This window comes from Hordeum vulgare, chromosome 2H (genome assembly GCF_904849725.1).
Source record: "Hordeum vulgare subsp. vulgare chromosome 2H, MorexV3_pseudomolecules_assembly, whole genome shotgun sequence".
NCBI lineage: Eukaryota > Viridiplantae > Streptophyta > Magnoliopsida > Poales > Poaceae > Hordeum > Hordeum vulgare.
In genome coordinates, this window is record NC_058519.1 from 251009842 (window position 1) to 251030207 (window position 20366).

Below are 20366 nucleotides of genomic sequence, written 5' to 3' on the forward strand. Positions count from 1 at the left end.
TCAAAATTACTACTCCCTTCGTCCCGGTGTATAAGTCATTCGCGTAGTTCTAGGTCACCGATTTGAGAAATTAAATATGTGTTATATATCATGAAAAGTATATCACTAGATTTCTACACGGATGTAGTTTTTAAATAATTTTTTTGTCACATATGATATATATTTAGATAATTAAATTGTCGACCTAGAACTACGCGAATGACTTATACACCGAGACGGAGGTAGTAGTTGGTATGCATGATACTACTTATGATACTCCCATTACGAGGAACCATGATGCATAGTATCATACATCAGTATCATAGTTGACCTTATTTATTAACATGCATGACACATAATAACATAACATTTAACATGATACAATATCTACCTATGTTACTATAAGACATGTGACAAATGCTATTTTCTTAACGCGGTTTCATAGGCATTTTGCTTACGTGGCATACCAATTAATGAAGAAAGAAAGTAATATTATATCTTGGCTAACATACAACCCTTGCACGTCACCATAGTCAAAAAATGATTTTAGTCCAATCATGTGCGTGCATTACTTTAAATTATTAAATGTAGATACTACAACTCATAAGAAACAATGCATTGACATGATTGTATTATCAATGATCATATGATAACGTGATAAAAGACAATGCATTGACACATGTCTAACCCTCTTTTGTTAATTATATACTGCATCAATATGTTTACTAATCTCAAATATATAATACACTATCAATGCCCAGCCTCATGGAATCCGAGAGAGTGGGCTCTACGAAGTAGCCGCCATCCCCCACCCACTTGTGCGCTCGGGCTCAGCACTCACCTATTAGTGTCTCTCTCTCTCTTCTTCTCGCGACGGGCCTTCTACTCCTTCGCCGTCTTCCAACCAACCCCTCCTCCCCTCCCTCCAAGTCCCAATCCCAAAACCTCGCGGGCTGTACGCCTGCGCTGCGCGAGATGGTTCCCGCAGGCCACCTCCTCCTCCTTCTCGTGCTCGCTTCCCTCGGGGTCGCGGCGGCGGCCGGCGCCGACGAGGGGTTCTGCTCGGCTGAACCGTCCAACGATGGCTCCCAGTGGCCGCCGCTCTACTCGAAGGTCACCAGTCCCACCCTCGCACCTGTGCATTTGCAAGGTACTGTACCTCTCTACACCACCACAGTCGGGCGCATCGTTCGCCCCCTACTCGGATTTTCCAATTTTAGGATGTCCGTGGCCATAGGAAATGTTGTTGTTGTTTATATGATGATCACTCATGCAGTCATATATCAATTCTCTCAAAAAAGAAGTAGTCATGTGTCACAATAAGCACCCACGCCATCATACATGGCATGACAAAACCTATTTATTTCCCCAAAAGCACCTGTGTTGCACATTGTACGCCCTAATTTAACTGATGGAGCGATAGTGATGGTCCACACAAATAGGGAGCTTATGGAAAACGGATGCATGCTAACTATAATACTATAAAGTATACAGCCTAGGAAATTAGAAGGATGTTTTGATTATAGTCATATCAATGGTTGTATGTTGTTGTACCCGTGGTGCAGTAGGGGCCACTCCTGTTCTACATTTTTGGACCATACAAGCTCTTCCACTGGATGCCGGATTGCCATTTAGTGGTGGTTTTATGTCTTGGTAGTACTGTGGAGGTGATCGTATTAGATCAAATGGCAGGTGCAAAAGTGTCATGGGTGCATATGTTGGTGCTGGGTGCACAGCATGAGGAGGCCCTGCGAGTGGCTGCCCTGTTGAAGTGCTCTTTGGGCTCTTTCCCCTCCAAATATTTGGGCTTGCCTATTTCTCCCTATAAGCTTCTGACTAAGGATTTTAACTTCTCAATGACTAAGGTTGGCAATAGGGTCACGCCCTGGAGAGGCCGCTACAACCACACTGCTGGGACCTGGGAGGGTGTGTTTAACTAATTCCTGCTTGTCCTCTCTGCCTATGTTCCTCATGGAATTTTACCGCCTTCCGGCTGGGATTCATGCCGGTCTCGACAAGCACAAGAGCGGCTTTTATTGGAACTCTGCGGATAACAAAAAGAATATAGACCGGTCAAATGGAAGTTGATGTGGAGACCTAAAAGTGTTGGGGGTTTGGGGATCCTCAACACCACTATTATGAACAAGCACCTCATCATTAAACGGTGGTGACGGATTCTTACTTCTCACCAGGATGTCCTTTGGCTCAGCATCCTCAAGGCTAAATACTTCCCTCACTCCTCCCCCCTCTCATGCAATCTTGCTAGTGGTGTCCCTATCTCTCAGTTATGGCGACAATTGCTTAATGTGCGAGGCAACTTTAGGTCCTTGGCCAAGTTTTCGGTTGGTGATGGTTCGGGTATTAGGTTCTGGCTTGATTGGTGGATCGGGGAAGGCCTGCTTGCGGTGTCCCTCCCAGTGCTTTTTTCCTTTGTTGCTTCCTCCGCGGCCTTCGTTGCGGAGCTTGTGGCTTGTGGGTGGGACTTCGCCTTTCGTCGGATCCTTTCTCCTGAAGAGTTGGAGGATTGGCATCGCCTTGCTGCCCTCCTCCCCTCGCTGTCGGAGAGTCATGATGGGGTCTCTTGGCCTCACTCCGCCTCAGGTCAGTTCTCGGTTAAGTCTTGTTATCGTGTTTTGTCTGGAGGCCATATTACTTTGAAGTTTAAGCCCATCTGGGCGGCGAGGGTGCTTTCAAAGGTTAAGATTTTCATGTGGCAAGCGATTAGGGGTCACCTGCCCGCAGCGGATTAGATTAAAAAGAGACAGGGCCCAGGCTCCAAATTTTGTGCTCTGTCCGGCCAGCTCGAGGATACGGTCCATATTCTGTTCCTGTTATGATCGGGGCCACTTATAGCCGCCGCCAGCCCAATAGTAGTTAGGGGCTTAGCCCAGTTATCGTACTTTTATTAGTAGCTATGAGATTATATATACTCATGTAAAAGACCTATTTTGGAATTAAGAAGTAGCAAACTTATTTGCTCGGCTTCTGCCAGGAAACCCTAAACCCTAGCTGCCGCCGCGGCTCCTCTTCCTCGCGCGACCACGGCGCCCCAGCGCCGTCGACCGCGCCCCCTGCCTCGCCAACCCTCCTTCCACCCCTATAACCTAAGGCCGCACCCTGGTAGGAGCCCTGCTCCTATCAATCTGGTATCAGCCGTCTCAGGCTCGATCATGTCCGCTCCTCAGCCCACCACATCCCAGCCGCCACCCGCCGCTGCGCCCTTTGTCTTCACGTCGGAGGAGATGATGGCGGTGCTCCAGGAGCTTGGACAGGCGGTCGCGGGCATCCGCACCTTCCTCTCGGGCCCCTATGCCCCGCAGCCGCCCGGTACCTTCGCCGCTATCGCGGCGCCCCAGCAGAAGCAGTGGTTGCCGCCACCCGTCTCGACCACATCTTCCTCCCAGGGAGCCGCACCTGCCGGCTCGGGGGCGCTATCGGGCCCGGGGGTCCCCATCCACCAGCTCCGGTACCCCCCGTCGCCGTCTCCGTTGCCGTCGTGGCTCGCAGGGTCCCTCGGGCCTGTCTACACGACGGGCCTGTCGCACCAGGCCGTGCCGTTTGGTGGGGCCTCCGGCGCTTCCGTCCTTACGGCGGCATCGACGGTCCACCCTTCCAAGGCGGCCCCCTGATGCCCGCTTTTCTGACTCTGTTGGCCGCCCGTTTGGCACCGAGTGCGCGCACCCGTCCGCCTTTCACGCTCAACCGCTGCCACGTTTCTCCAAACTCGAGTTTGCTACCTATGAGGGCACCGTCGACCCCCTGAACTGGCTCAATCAATGCGAGCAGTTTTTCGGGGGGAGCGCACGCTCGCGTCCGACCGCACCTGGATCGCCTCATACCACCTACGGGGTGCGGCTCAGACGTGGTACTACGCCTTTGAATAGGACGAGGGTGGCATGCCGCGGTGGGAGCGTTTCCGTGAGCTTTGCCTGCTGCGTTTCGGGCCTCCGGTCCGCGGCAGCCGCCTGGCCGAGCTGGGGCGCCTGCCTTTCCTCTCGACGGTGCATGACTTCACTAACCGCTTCCAAGCCCTAGCATGCCACGCCCCTGGCATCTCGAGCCGCCAGCGGGCTGAGCTGTTCGTGGGTGGGCTGCCCGACCACATCCGCGTGGACGTGGAGATGCGCCGGCCACAAGATATCCAGACGGCCATGTATTATGCCCGCGCCTTCGAGCATCGCGCGACGGCCATGCAGCAGGCCTCGACCTTGCGGACCACTCGCCAGGGGTCCTGGCCGTCGCCTCCAGCGCCGAGCCGGCCCCGGCCACAACGACACCCGTTGCCGCGGTGCCGGCACGCCCGTTGCGCCGGCTCACGCCAGTCGAGCAACTCGAGCGTCGTCGCCAAGGCCTCTGCTACAACTGCGACGAGCCCTACATCCCCGGACACGTGTGCCCGCGACTCTTCTACCCAGAGGCAGCCGATTAAATTGAGGACGACGCCGTCGCCGCCCTGCCAGGCGGGGAGGACGCCGCCGAGGCAGCTCCAGCGAACGCCATCGTGGTCTCGCTCCACGCTCTCGCGGGTATCCGGACGAAGAAGACCATGCTGCTGTCGATCACCATCAAGGGCGAGCAACTCCTGGCACTACTCGATACAGGCTCCACCCACAATTTCCTGTTCGGGGCCACCATGCCCCGTCTCGCGCTTCATTCGACTGGCGGGGAGCACCTCCGGATCACGGTGGCCAACGGTGACCGCCTTCCCTGCCAGGGCATTGCTCGTGATGTTCCTCTCGCCATTGGTGACGAGCAATTCTCCATCACGTGCGCCGGCCTCAACCTGGGTTGCTTTGGTGTCATCCTTGGCGTCGACTTCGTGCGCACCCTGGGTCCTGTTCTTTGGGACTTCGACGCGATGACCATGGTCTTTTGGTGGCTGGGCCACCGCGTTCGCTGGGAGGGTGTGAGGGGTGGGCTGGCCGCGAGTCCCTAACCCCAGCTGTCGGCCACCTCAGCCGACTCGACCAGGCCCCTGCTGGACCGTTTCTTGCAGCAGTACAACGACCACTTCGAGACCCCCCAAGGACTCCCGCCAGCCTGGGCCTATGACCATCACATTCACTTGTTGCCGGGCACACCTCCCGTGGCCGTCCGCCCGTATCGCTACCCTCAGCTGCAGAAAGATGAAGTTGAGAGGCAGTGCGCGGAGATGCTTGGCCAAGGCATCATCCGGCCGACCACCTCTCCATTCTCGACGCCGGTACTTCTCGTCCGTAAGGCGTATGGCACGTGGCGCTTCTGCATTGACTATCGGGTTCTCAACATCAAGACCTCCAAGGATAAATTTCCTATTCCGGTTGTGGAGGAACTCCTGGACGAGCTACACGGGGCATGCTTCTTCACCAAGCTCGACCTTCGTTTCGGCTATCATCAGGTGCGAATGCACCCAGACGACATTGCGAATACGGCCTTTCACACACATCATGGCCACTTCGAGTCCTTGGTCATGCCGTTCGGCCTTGCCAACGCCCCGGCGACATTTCAGGAATTGATGAACGATGTCCTCCGCCCCTACTTACGGCGGTCTGTGCTCGTTTTCTTCGACGACATCCTCATCTACAGTTCGTCGTGGGCCGAGCATTTGCTGCACATCGCCATCGTTCTTAACGAGCTTCGGGTGCACCACCTATACCTCAAGCACCCGAAGTGCTCGTTTGGCACACCGTCCGTTGCTTATCTCAGACATGTCATCTCGGCGGAGGGTGTAGCCATGGATGCGGACAAGGTTGACGCCGTCGCCACCTGGCCGTCGCCGCAGTCTCCTCGGGCTCTTCGCGGGTTCTTGGGGCTAGCCGGCTACTACCGCAAGTTCATTAGGGAGTTTCGCCTGATTGCGGCTCCACTTACGCGGCTGCTGCGGCGCGACGTGTTTACTTGGGACACCGAAGCGGCTGAAGCTTTTCAGACGCTGAAGCATGCCCTCATGACTGGGCCGGTTCTCCAGATGCGGGATTTCGACAGGCTGTTCACCGTGGACCGTGACGCCTCCAGCGTGGGGTTTGACGCCGTCCTTCATCAGGGTGCAGGACCCCTCGGTTTCTTCAGCCGGCCGTTCGCCGCACGTCATCACAAGCTCGCCGCTTACGAGCGCGAGCTCATCGGGCTGGTGCAGGCGGTACGGCACTGGCGGCCATATTTGTGGGGGCGGCCGTTTCTTATCCGCACGGATCACTACAACCTCAAATTCTTGTTGGACCAGCGACTTCCCACCGTTCCGCAGCATCAATGGATCAGCAAGCTCTTTGGGTTCGACTTCACCGTTGAGTATCGCGAGGGCCGCCTCAACACCGTCGCGGATGCAATGTCCCGCTGTGATTTCGATCAGGCTGCTGGCGCCGGCGAGGCTGAGGGAGCTGCCCTCTGCATCCGCTCCGGCTCCTCCTTCGCCTTCATCGTCGATATCCGCTAGGCTACATCGACCGCGGCGGACGCCCAGCTGCTCCAGCAACTCCAGGAGGGAGCGCTGCCTGCGCCGTGGCGCCTGGAGGGCGGCTTGCTCCTTCATGGGCGGCGCCTCTTTGTGCCGACCAAGGCGACCTCCGCCACGAGACCCTGCTCCTCGCCCACTCGACCGGTCACGAGGGAGTCCAGAAGACGCTCCACCGCCTTCGCTCCGACTTCTTCATCCCCGACGACCGTGCGCTGGTGTAGGATTGGGTCCGGTCTTGCGTCACTTGTCAACGCAACAAGACCACCACGTTGCAGCCGACAGGACTACTACAGCCCCTTGAGGTTCTTCCAGGTATGGACTGATATCTCCATGGATTTCATTGAGGGTCTTCCCAAGGTGGGCGGCAAGTCCGTCATTCTCACGGTGGTGGACCGCTTCTCCAAGTACACCCACTCTGTTGTGCTCGGCCATCCCTACACCGCCACCTCTGTCGCACGCTCCTTCTTTGACGGAATAGTCCGTCTCTACGGATTTCCTTCGTCGATTGTCTACGACCGTGATCCAGTGTTTACCAGCCATGTCTAGCGTGATCTTTTCAAGATGGCGGGCGTCAAGTTGCGGCTGAGCACAACATTCCATCCTCAGGCCGACGGCCAGTTGGAGATTGTGAACAAGGTGATCGCTATGTACTTACGTTGTGTTACAGGTGATCGCCCACGTGCCTGGGTGGACTGGCTCGCTTGGGCGGAGTACTGCTACAACACCTCCTACCACTCCGCCTTGCGTGCCACTGCGTTCGAGGTCGTTTATGGCCGTCCTCCGCCGCCCATTCTTCAGTTCCGGGAAGGGGCGGCTCAGACCGAGGCGGCAGGCGAGCTTCTCCGCAGCAGGGATGAGGTTCTCGCGGAGGTGCGTCAACGTCTTGTCCAAGCGCAACAGCTGTCCAAGAAGTACTATCACGCTCATCATTGCGATGCAGAGTTTGCGGTCGGCGATTGGGTGTGGCTGCGCCTTCTCGACCGCTCCACTCAGTCGCTTGACCCGCGCGCCAAGCGCAAGCTCGGGCCGTGTTACGCCAGGCCGTTTCAGGTGGTGGAGCGTGCCGACAGCGTGGCCTACTGGCTACAGTTGCCATCGGGCGCCCGTATTTATGATGTCTTCCATGTGGGGCTGCTAAGCCTTTCCGCAGTGAACCACCGACATCTTCGCCGGTCCTTCCGCCAGTGGCCAACGGTCGTCTTTTTCCAGATCCACAGAAGGTGTTTGAGGGCTAAGCTGAGCCGCGGAGTTTGGCGACTTATGATTCAGTGGCAAGGCCTTTCCGCGAAGGACGCCACTTGGGAGCGGCTCGACGAGTTTCGCCAACAGTTTCCAGACTTCCAGCTCGAAGACGAGCTGTTTGCGTAGGCGGGGAGAGATGTTATGACTGGGGCCAATTATAGCCGCCGCCGACCCAACAGTAGTTAGGGGCTTAGCCCAGTTATCGTATTTTTATTAGCAGCCATGAGATTATATATATACTCATGTAAAAGACCTATTTTGGAATTAAGAAGTAGCAAACTTATTTGACCATCTTCTGTTGGGAAACCCTAAACCCTAGCCGCCGCCGCGGCACCTATTCCTCGCGCGATCACGGCGCCCCAGCGCCGTCGGCCGCGCCCCTGCCTCGCCAACCCTCCTTCCACCCCTATAACCTAAGGCCGCGCCTTGGTAGGAGCCCTGCTCCTATCAGTTCCGTTGCACTTTGGCCTTGCTGTTTTGGAGCTGCCTTAGAGATTGGATGGGCATGTCCTTGGCCCCTTCTAATTTCGAGGAACTGAGGCCGCTTGTTGCCTCTCGAACGGGTCTATCCAAGAGGCTTTTCTGGTTTGATTTCTCGACCATGTGTTGGACCGTTTGGACCACCAGAAACAAATTTACTATCGAATAGGTGTTCCTTAATAAGGCGGTTGACGTTATTTTCATTTTTTTATCCTTTTGCAGCAGTGGAAATCTTTGACTAAGGAGGGTGAAAAGGCGGCTGTGGACCTCTTTATCTCTCGGATGCGCTCCGCGGCAACTGACATGTTGGGAGAAGTTTAGCTTGCGTCGGCCTTATTTTGATTTCTTAGTTGTTGCTTCGTTGGTGCCTCATTTCTTTCGTTGCCTCCTCGCTTGCGGCCTGCGTGCCAGGTCTGGCCGGTTGTGGTGTGTTGGTACTTCCATTTTGGGCTTCTTTCGTTGGATCTGTTTCTGCTTGTGGTACTTGGTTGCCGGTTGGCTTTATTAATTTAAAGCCGGGCTTAGGCCTTTCCTCTGAAAATGGGTGCATATGTTAGGAAAACCAGACTACCATTGGAAATATGTCAAATGTTACGAATATCTTGTTCTTCTTAGAGCATCTCCAACGAATGATGTAAAATAGCCGCTGAGTCCAAGAAACTCGCATTTGGATTACTTTTGGCCAAAAAATGTCTCCAACAAATGAACTATATCCTTATGTGCCCAATGTTTTTTACATCAGGCCCAAAGTTTTGCTACAAGTGTTGCATATTTTAGGCCAAGAGAGTTAGCTCTGATACCAACTGTAACGCCCCGGCCACAACCACCAGTTCCTGGCCGTTACACTTGGCGGGATCTAGACTGGCCCTAAAGACCAACACTGTTTTTCTTGCGCACTTTATCCTCATTTGTGCGCACCGGGGACCAACTTCCCAGTCGGTCACTCATCCTTAAATCGCTCCAAGCCCGCTTAACTTTGAGGTTCCTTGCGAATGGGTTCCCGAAAAAGAAGTAATTCCTTGTTGATATGAGTAGTCTATCATTCCTATTAAGTAAGACTCTCACAAGGTTGTCGCAAAAATGAAAACATTGTCGCACGAACCCAACCGCCCCCACTGAAACTAACCATGGCAGCAGCCTCATCGCTGACACCGCCGTCCCCGATTTCAGTCGCCCTACGCCAACACCGCCACCCCACCCTGAGACATGCCGCCACCCCCTGGCCATTCCATCGACGAATCCAGCTGCCATCGAGTCACAACTAGCCCGAGCCCCCGCAACAGTCGTCGCCGTCGCCATTCGAATCCGTCCACCCCCGTCCTCCTCGCCTCGAATCCATCTTCCCCATCACCGATCTCCTCCGCTACCGCCGTGGGGGATCTCCCAGCCGCCGCTGCCTCTACGCCATACAACCGTGAGCCCCATGCCGTACCCCGGCGTGCGGCGTCGGCGGTCGTGCCACTTCACGATGAAGATCCACAACCCCGATACGAGGGAGATGAAGTGTCTCGGCACCTTTCACACCGCAGAGCTGGCTGTGCGGGCGTAGACTTGGTGGCGCTCCAGTGCTTCCGGCACCGGTGATGCATTTTCCCATGGAGGCCAAGTATGTGGATTTCCTCCCTGCTCTTGTGAGGAGGAGAAGGCGAAACGCCGAGGCCAATGATGTGCTCTATATAGCGGAGCTCGTCAACGCCAATCTGGAGCTCCTCCCGCTAGACATTGCATACTTTGAGGAAGGAGGCACAGCACAAGAAATTGCATGGGGAGGAGGAGAATCGCAAGATCGAAGTTGAGGTCGATGAGTTGTTTGACCAGCTCGAGGAAGAGGAGAAGGAAGGTGAAGTCGTCGAGTAGGTGTACAGCCAATGAACACGATGCCGGCCCCACCGACGCCGGGGTGATGGACATCTCCTGCAATGAGGACTTCGACGACTACTGGTAGTGTCACGCTACGCCGTGGAGTTAGGTCTATCACAATGTACCGCTAGGGATCTATGAGAGTGGTAGTGTTTAAGTTTGCCATTTCATGTTCAATGCGCAACATTTCGTACGAGAGTTGAAAATTTGCAATGAATATACGAGTTTTAGTTCATGTTTCAAATTTTGGGGCACCAGTTTTAGTGCATCTAGAAAAGCAAAAACTTTTCTGGTGCCCTAAAACCTTCTCTCTCCTCACCTAAAATCATTTTTGGGGCACCAAATTTTTGGTAATCTGTTGGAGATGCTCTTAAACTCTGCCTATACTGTCTCAACATAGCCGGTCCCAAGCCCGGGTAAAGGAGGAGGGTTGTGATACGCTTGGCGAGCCAACGTCAAAACTCAGCCACTCTTATGAAGATGAAACCCAAAAGCCATGGACAGGGATGCGTGGAAGCTTGTTATCCATATGCCAGAACCATGAGTTGGTTGCGAGATCTTATGAGTTTCACCTCTAGCCTACCCCAACTTGTTTGGGACTAAAGGTTTTGTTGTTGTTGTTGTTGGAGATGCTCTTAAAGTTAATTTTTTTTGGTCTGTGAATGAGATTTGAGGCCTTGAGTAATTGAGCTGTACACTAGGTACTGCTCGATTGCCCATGCAAACTGTGTCTCATATTACACTCTTATGGGGCTAGAACTAGAATGATATCATCTGCAGTCTCTCCAGTTCGTCTTGTTTGCTGTAATTGTATTAGATTGTCTTCGAGCTAGGAATTTTAGATTGTGTTATCACACCCTTGCTAAGAATACTATATATTCATTCCAGTTATTGCTTCTGTATGTATGCATAGGCTTAAAGCCTCGAGAGTTTTGTCATCATTTACTATTAAAGCTATGGTTTTATTTTCTTGAGGATGGATGCTCTTATACAAATATTGTCCAGTTGATGCTAATTTCGTTCATTTTGTGGATCTCCAGATTTACCTGGCTTCACACGTAGTGTGTTAAAAAAGGATCATGCTGTAATAACACCAGAAAGCCATGTATTCAGTCCTTTACCTAATTGGTAAGGCTCTGTCTTTCCCCTGTACTCTAATTTCTTTGCACATTATGTGTCTATATTAACACCAACCGTTTATTCTCTCTAGGACCAACACGTTAGGAGCATATTTGATTAGTCCAGCTCTTGGCGCACACTTCACTATGTACTTGGCAAACATGCAAGGTGTGCAGTTTATCCCATTTACTGTCATGTGCTTACAAAGAATGCTATAATCATATGTAATTGCATATATCAACTCATAAGACAAAATACTACTCCCTCCGTCCCAAAATCCTTGTCTTAGGTTTGTTTAAAAGTAAATGTATCTAAATACCAAAACGTGACTAGATACATTCATATCTAGACAAATCTAAGATAAAAATATTGAGACGGAGGGAGTAGTTAATATAGTTGCTAAACATCAAGTTGGATGAGAAGATGCTTATTTGTTGGATCTAGTAATTTTGTTATTCATGTATGAGAACAATAAGGATAGCTCTGACTTATATATATATATATATATATATATATATATATATATATATATATATATATATATATATATATATATATATATATAAAATTTATTCTGCACCCTGGGGATGAATAAGGTTTCGGGTCGCGCTATTCGTCACCCTGGGTGAGGAATAGTTATTCTTCACCCCCTCTATTTTCACATCAATAAACCGTAATTTTACGTTTCGTAAATTTTAATCTTATCTCATACGTAAAAAGAGACCGTAAGAAAATACATAGTCAAGTAAAGAAATATATGAGAAATATATGTCACGTAAAATTACAAACATAAAAACACAGTGTAAATTATACATAAAATGCGATTTTTCTGGTCTTATGACCTATATTTTTGTTTTCTTATGTCAAATTTTACGTAGTGAATCAATATAAATGTAACTATTTGCATTTCAAATGTAATTTGTTTATGAAATGACCGTAAAATTACCTCGGGCGAGGATTAATTTATTCTGCACCCTGGGTGATGAATAGAGTTTCTATATATATAGAGAGAGATAGAGCATGGATTTGCTATCAACACTTGCTAGGGTGGTTGTTATCTGAACCCTTTGTTTGCATTGAGATCCGAACTTTCTTGTAGGTAAGGTTCCTATTTCTTGAATTTTGGAGAAGGGACCAGATCCCAACACATAACGTGCAACACTGATTGCAGTCGCTCCAGCGAAACTGATTGCATGGCTTAAGCAACTTTTGTACATCTGGATTTGTACTACTCTCTCTGTTCATGGAAATACTTGTCGTGCTTTTAGTTTAAATTTGAACTAAAACCACGACAAGTATTTTTGGAATGTAGGGAGTACATTCTTGGGCCAAAATTGCCAAGCTCATTAGCTCTCAGTTTAAAGTCCATCTTTTCTTGTACATCATCACATGTCATTGATTTTTCTGGAACTAAGTTGTTGGCAAAAGCAGCCTATTAAGTTCTTTGTTGCATTATGCAGATGGATCAAAATCAGCCTTACCACCGAAAGATGTTGAAAGGTTCAACTTAACTCGCTAGTTAAACGCTTAGACATAGATTAACGAAGGGAGCAATTCATTTGTCAGCATCCTTTTCTTTGTCTGACTTGGAATTATCACCATCCCCGGAATGAGATTTCCAGCTCTCCCATTTTATTTCCAGGCTTATCTTTGTGGTTCAAGGCAGCACTGCATTGTCTGTGGAGAGCAGAACAACCCAATCCCTGTTGGTAAGATTACATGATATCAGTGCATGCCTTTTGTGTTTTTTTACCAAATTAATTGTGTATTTATCCGTAAGAATCAGGGTACTTCAAACATCACTGATTCCATAACATAACCTGCGGGGTTCATATGGACTTTTTTTGTTCAGTTATGCATTTCTTCGCACATCAGTTTGTTTCAAGGCAGCAAGAATTATATTTGACCTTTGTCATCATCATATATACCGTCATAGCAGATTCTGATGTTGTAATACAGTGTCTGAGTGGTGATCATGTATCTTGGTCTATCTACTCTTGGTTTTGTTGTTATATTTTCATAGCATGTTTTAACTTGTAAAATGTGAAATGAAGACTACAAAAGGCTGAAATCAGATGCTGATATAGTGATGTTTGGGCGACAATTGACCTCCGCTCATTCCGATTCCCCCAGCAGGCAGCGCCGGGGTGCCAACAGCGACAACATCGCCTCCGGCCTTCCACAATGACTGCACCTACCACAAGCCCCCGAAGCACGATTTCCCGCGCTTCCATGGCACCGTGCCATACCTATGGCTGGATAGATGCCTGGCTTACTTCGAGCTCTATAAGGTTGCGCCGCACAATTGGGTGGCCACCGCAACGCTCCACATCGACGGCTAGCAGCCCACTGGCTTCAGGCATTTCGCCTTGGAGCTGCTTGACGACCCCGTGTCGGCGCCAGCGCCATCCAATCCAGCGTGCCGCGTGCTGTTGTCTCAGGTGCTCGACGGCTCCAACTCGACAAGCACCATTCGTCTTCACGCCCTGGTGATGCTGCTACTGCTCGACTTGGGCAGTACGCACAACTTCGACAACAAATCCTTCGTTGAGCGCATCGGTGCCATCACCGAAGCCATGATTCTGGTGGAAGTGCGCGGCGCCAATGGAAATCATCTCACTTGCAACCGGATCGTGCTCGAGCTCGAGTGGTGGATGCAGGGCCACACATTCTCCACACCGATGCGCGAGCTTGACATCGGTGTCTACGAAGGCATTCCGGGGATGGACTGGCTTTCCCAGTACAGTCCCATGACGTGCCATTGGCAAGACAAGTGGGTCACCTTTCGACATGACGACAAGCAAATCACGCTACGCGGCGTGCAACCGGCTGCCACCACAACGCTCAAGGCGGTGGAGCCCGAGGAGCTCCGCAAGATGATCGCATGCAAGGATGTCTGGGCCATGGCCATGGTGGACGCTTGCGAGCACCCGCCGTCGCCGCACAAGGCCGTCAGCAAAAACCCCCTCGTCGTGCAAGGCCGCTGCTCGACGAGTTCACCGATGTTCTCGTGGCGCCGCGCGGGCTACCCCCACATTGCCAGTATGACCACACGGTCACCCTGGTCAAGGGCGTGGTCTCCACGAACACACACCCATATCGGTACTCTCACTCCAGAGGGACGTGATCGAACGCCAGGTCCGCGAGATACTCGACTCTGGAATGATCGTGCACAACGTCAATCTGTACGTGGCCTCGGTCCTTCTGGTCAAGAAGAAGGACGACACGTGGTGGTTCTGTGCCGACTACCGCCACCTCAACGACGCCACCATCAAGAACAAATTTACAGTCCCCATCGTCGACGAGCTGGCTGGCGCCGCGATCTCCAATCTCGACCTCCGTGCTGGCTACCACCAAATTCGCATGCACGAAGAGGACGAAGCCAAGATCGCGTTCAAGATGCACCACGACCATTTCTAGTTCCGGGTCATGCCATTCGGGCTCATGAACGCCCCTGCTACCTTCCAATGCCTCATGAACACTATCTTCAGTAAGTATTGTAACGACTAAGAGTGTTTAAGGTTGCAGCATCCTAAGCTTGATATGGTGGCTAACTTACGTAGAACATTTATGAAGGTGGTCTATACTAACGGTCGATAATACTTGATCACTAAGTGATCCTGAACACCTACCTACGTCATTCATACCCCCACCGTGTTCCCGATCGAAGAGAGATCTTCGAGGGGACAGTCACGGTTACGCACATAGTTGGCAATTTTATTAGCTTATGTTTAAGTTATCTATTATCGGATGTTAACAAAATATTTCAAGTTGCCACATAACCGCGGGCACGGCTTTCCGAAAGATTAAACCCTGCAGGGGTGCTCCAACTAGTCCATCACAAACGTACACGGGCCGCAAAGTAATCCTCTATCACGAATCTCGTGATCTCGTCGGATTCCTTAGAGGAAAACCTCAACTCTGGGGAGAACCAAAGCTTCATCGGGATTCCTATACGCAAGATATATCGCTAAGGTAAGGCAAGACTAGCAGGACCTCCCGTCGTGTCGACGACCCTGATAAGAGCCGCGTATCTCAGTCTTAGGACACGACGGATGGAAAAGCCTACAGGAGCCAAACCTCAAGTTTCCCTGTGGTGGCCCCCGCAGTCTGTCCATTTTGGACCAACACTCATGAGGAGCACTGGCCCGGGTTGTTGAGTAAAGATCCTCGGGGTGATCATTCCCTATGTAGATTATTATTAAGTGATTAGCAAATTAACACCAATGTTGGGTCCTGCCGGACAAGTCTTAGCACTACGCGATTTATCGAGGGGGTCCCATAACAACCCCGAACGTGTTAGAGCGATCAATATGGAATCAAACACCGGTAGCCGGTAACTATGGCGGCACTAACGGAACAAAGCACCCGGCAAAAGGCTAGGCCTTCCGTTATTTACCAAGTATATAGGTGCATTAATTAAATAACAGAATTTAAGATAATGATATCAAGCTCATGTTGTCACATGAGACAAAGCACCTGCATCTAGCAACGCTAACATTAGTAGCTGAGCAAGCCTACTTAGCCATTCAAGTTTGCTAGGAAGGGGTAAGTGTTTGGTTTCATGGCATATTAAGAGGCAAATATTTCAGTGGTAGGCAGCGAGCATATGACAAAGGAAACGTAATCTAGCATAACAAGTCTAGAGATGGAATCAAGGTCATATCATCTTGCCTGTGATATCCTCAGCTTGGAATGGTTCTTGATCGTCCTGCACGTACTCTCCTGAATCCACGAACTCGTTCTCCGATCCCGGTGCTACCCAACATAAGAATAACATCCAATGAACAACAGCACCTCAAGATGCAACAAGCACATGATGCATGAGATGAATATGAGCATGCATCACTATTTCTATCACTAGCACAAGCTTAAAGAGTGAATACATGTTTCCTGGACAGAACTGCATCCTAAGCTATTTTGACATGCATGAGAATGACATGATCAGATGCGTCTCGTGAAAACGATGCAAAACCATATAAAGAACATTACAATCGGAGCTACGGATCAACGGAAATCAACGAAACAAGATATGAAGCCCTACGTGACAAAATCAGCACCACACACTCAAATGGCACAACTCTGGTATTTCCAGGTTGCCAAGACATAAAACAAACTATCATGGATGGGGTGGAGCAAAGAAGAACACCACATCATCAACTAAGCACTTCCAAACATCAAAATGACAAAACTACACAATCTGCCATAAACTGCATCATAGCACTTTGTGAGCTACATGCAAAACACCTACAGCCAGCCAAATATAACAAATAATATATTTGGCTATAGCTATCCAAGAATACTACAAGCACAAGCAAGAATCACACAAAAAGGAATTAAACACAGAAAGATACAAGGCTGCAAACTTGCCCAAAAATATCAGTTTCCAGGGACTTAGTGAAAATTCCAGATTCTCACTCTCTGTCTATGCTCTGAAGCATTTTGACAGCAGCCAAAACAATATCTACAGGACTCCAAATAGAATGAAATTTTACAGGGAGCTAGACAAACATATCAGCTTCAACTTTCTAGTTGAAAGCTAAGGCTAGATCACAACACATTGACCAGCACAACCTCATCAACAGGAGAAGAAAATATAAACAGATTCTCAGACTTGATTTTCACTAATCTGGAATTTCAGCCACATGCCTACTTTGAGTGGGCATAACTTGCACATATGGAATCCTAATCATGAGATGAAACCAACATGAGGTAGAGGGGGTCACCCTCTACTACCACAATCAAGAAACAATCACAAAGACTCACCACAACTTATGGAACCAAGCTCTAAACATAGAAGAAAATAAAAATATGTCATCTCCAGAAAATGTTCCAATGGCAAAACTAAGTTCACCAATGGATTCCTTGGGAGATTCTACCACAAAATCATATATAATATGTATACACTTGCTTGGAACAAGTGATCACAAACTAGGAAGGAAAAACAACATAGATTCCTATATAGTGAATAGTGCAACATTTCATGTGACTATCACTAGAACAACTACTACATAGTTATGCTCATGTGCACAAAGACAATACTGACAAGAGGGTTTGAACCCCATGTTTGTGTCATGCACAACATCACAAGCACTACTTTCACTAGATCACCCCCCCACACACACATCATGCCCTCTCTCATATGAAAATGAGGAGGTGCACAAGTGTTGCAAATTGGGCTGTTTCACCACACACATATCATCGCAACAACCTCATCACAAGCACTTAATCCCAAGAACAACATGAAGGAAAAACTACTATGCAAGTAAACACGGAGCATCACATACATACACTCCTACTAGGTACCACATATGTGTGCACTGCTTACACACACATCACCTCAACACACACACATCTCACCTACTCCACAATGCACATACTTTGCAAGAACTACACACCCACACACACTAGCAAGATCACATGAGCCACTTATCACTTAAGCCACATACACACATACACATGCACTTCTACTAGTGTGTGCAAAACACACACACAACATACAACCTGCATCTAGCTACACTAGCAGGAAGAAGAAATAAAAAGACCACTTTGATGTCTATAGATTAGGCACAAGTGGAGTAGGGCAAAGCAAAAGAAATAAAATGAGAGAGAAGTGGAAAAATGCAAGTGACAGGCCTGGGAATCGAACCCAGGGCCTCTGTCACGCCACTGCACCGCGCTACCACCACACCACTGGTTCGATAGAGTATGGTGGTTAACCAAGGTAACTAGGTACCTTGCTACTGTGCCGAGGCAAAATAAGGAAAAAAGGATGCCGAGGGGGGGGACTCGAACCCACGCCCTCTTGACAGGCATCGGAACAAACTACCACTGGGCTACGAATCGGTTACTGCTAGAAAGGGGGGATCTATTCAGATAAGCTATCCCTAGCACATCTACCTGTGCTCTGCACGCTGGCGACAGAGAAGGTGCCGGAGCAGAACAACTGCTACTGCTGCCCACGAGGGGAGCCACCACTACAACGACGATGCACGAAGGGAAGGAGTCCCTGCTACCCTACACACCACCACGAACCGCGCCTGGCAGAGAAACACACACACACATACATATCAAAGCTCCTGCTCTGCTCTGCTCTGCTCGACAGAGAGCATGGCGACAGGGAAGGTCACTGGCATGCTTCCCTGCTACCGCACGCTATCGGAGGAACCGCTGTACCTACACGATGCACTACGAAGGGGAGGATCTACTGCTGCTCAACACATCTAGCTCACCACACCTACACAACCCTCTGCTGACGAACTGCACAGACAGGAAGCACGGCGAGCTCTACCATGGCGGATCCGGTCGATCTAAGGAGGAAGAAGGAAGGGGGAACGTTCCTCACCTTGGGGAACGAAGGGGAGGACTGAACGGAGGAAGAGGCGACGGAGAGGAAGCAGCCCGGCGACGAAGAGGAAGCAGATCGACGACGAGACGCTCCTGGAAGCAGAACGAGGGGGCTTCGGGTCCGCGGCGCAGACGTCGTCCTTGCCGTCGGTGAGGAGGCACCTCGACCTCACCGAGGGCAAAAATGGGGTGCGGGCACCAACCCTGAGCCCCTGGACATGGTCGCCGGTGAAGAACGACGACGAGGGCGACGATCGACGGAGAGGGGCTGCTCTGGCTACCTACGGAACTTACCAGAGGAGAAGGAAGAAGAAGAGAGGAGGTGGCGGCGCACCGGAGAAGGGAGAGGAAACCTAGGAAGGAGGAGGAGCTTCCTGCGGCTTTATAGCGCCTCGGGGGAGGAGCTTGACCACTGGATCGACAGGATGGAGGATCGGGAGGAGGAGAAGCCGTCGTACACCATGACGTCGTCTCGAGGAGGAAGAGGGACGGCGCTGGGCTGCTGTAGCGAAAGGTTTTGGGCCTGGGAGGAGTTGGGCTGGTATAGCGCTAGGAGAGAAGGAGGGAAAAACCTGGCCCTTTCTAATATAAAACAACACCACATGCAACTAAAATCCTAGGAAAAACTAAGGGCATAAAAATAGAGATAAAATATCCCTGGGCATAAGGGAATTATGCCCCAAATAAATAAAATACCAAAATGACTATTTGGGCAACTAAAAATAATTGCCAATCAGATTTAATTAAATCTGAAATAAAGGAAAACCCCAAAAAAGGAAAACCCCAAACAAAATAGGTTTTAAAAACCCCTCTCCTACATGCCCACACTCCAACTAAAATGCACTAAAGGTGTAACATTTTTAAAACAGCATAGGAGCAAATAGGATTTGAACTTGAGATAAAGAGAGAGGGAAGGGATTGAAAAAAAAATAACAACCCCTCACAAACCACTACTACACCCCACATCATCACATGTGCATCATCACATGTAATCACAAGATCACATCCAACACAAGACCACAAACACCACATGAAATCATATGACCACATTGCAACAACAAGAACACATGGCATGAAACATTATGATATGCATGCATGCAAGGGAGACAAAAATAAGAGACACATGAAATCATACATGCAAAAGGACTCTCTCATTCCAATGTCAAGGTGGTCCCACATGGAAGGTTACAAAAAGGGAAAGCTTTACACTTGGGGCACTACAAGTATGCACGCAAATTTTTCATAATTTTGCTTGATGACATCCTCGTCTTCAGTAAAACAATGGAGGAGCACCTTGAGCACTTGCACATCGTCTTCGAGCTCCTCCATGTGCACCAAATGTTCGTCAAGGAGTCCAAGTGCTGCTTCACTTGCGACCACATCGACTACCTCGTGCATGTCATTTCCAAGGAGGGTGTGGCCATGGACAAGGAGAAGATACAAGCAATGACGCAGTGGCCGACACGACGAATGCCATGGAGCTCTGTGGATTCCTGGTCCTCACCGGTTACTACATGAAGTTTGTGCCAGGCTACAACATCATCGCCAAGCCCCTCACGCCGCTGCTCACCTAGAAGGGCTTCGCGTGGAACGAGCAGGCCTAGGCCGCCTTCGACATGCTCAAGACGACGATGTTCACCATGCCAGTTCTGGCTTTGCCCAACTTCGAGCGGCTGTTCGCGATCGAGACCGACGCCGGCTTCAGCAAGGCCCTCGGAGTGCGCAACCAGAAGTTGTCGACCTACGAGAAGGAGTTTCTCGCAGTTATGATGGCCGTCGACAAGTGGCAGCAGTACCTGCAGCGCGGCCCGTTCGACATCCTAACTGCCCACAAGTCTCTCTGCAACTTGGGTGACCAACACATGGAAACTAAGCTGCAACGCAAAGCCACGACAAAATTGGCGGG

General features: G+C 50.1%; 1 protein-coding gene across 2 annotated transcripts in view; it reads left to right on the forward strand.

Moving 5' to 3' along the window:
• Positions 1–751: 751 nt before the first annotated feature.
• The window catches only part of LOC123426009 (probable (S)-ureidoglycine aminohydrolase), a 37542-nt gene continuing 17927 nt past the window's right edge, over positions 752–20366 (forward strand). For both annotated transcript variants that reach the window (XM_045109786.1, XM_045109788.1), the window contains exons 1-5: positions 752–1129; positions 11035–11122; positions 11205–11281; positions 12574–12613; positions 12756–12822. In XM_045109786.1, the coding sequence (XP_044965721.1) occupies positions 955–1129; positions 11035–11122; positions 11205–11281; positions 12574–12613; positions 12756–12822 (447 nt within the window). In that variant the 5' untranslated portion in view covers positions 752–954. The remainder of the gene's footprint in view (positions 1130–11034; positions 11123–11204; positions 11282–12573; positions 12614–12755; positions 12823–20366) is intronic.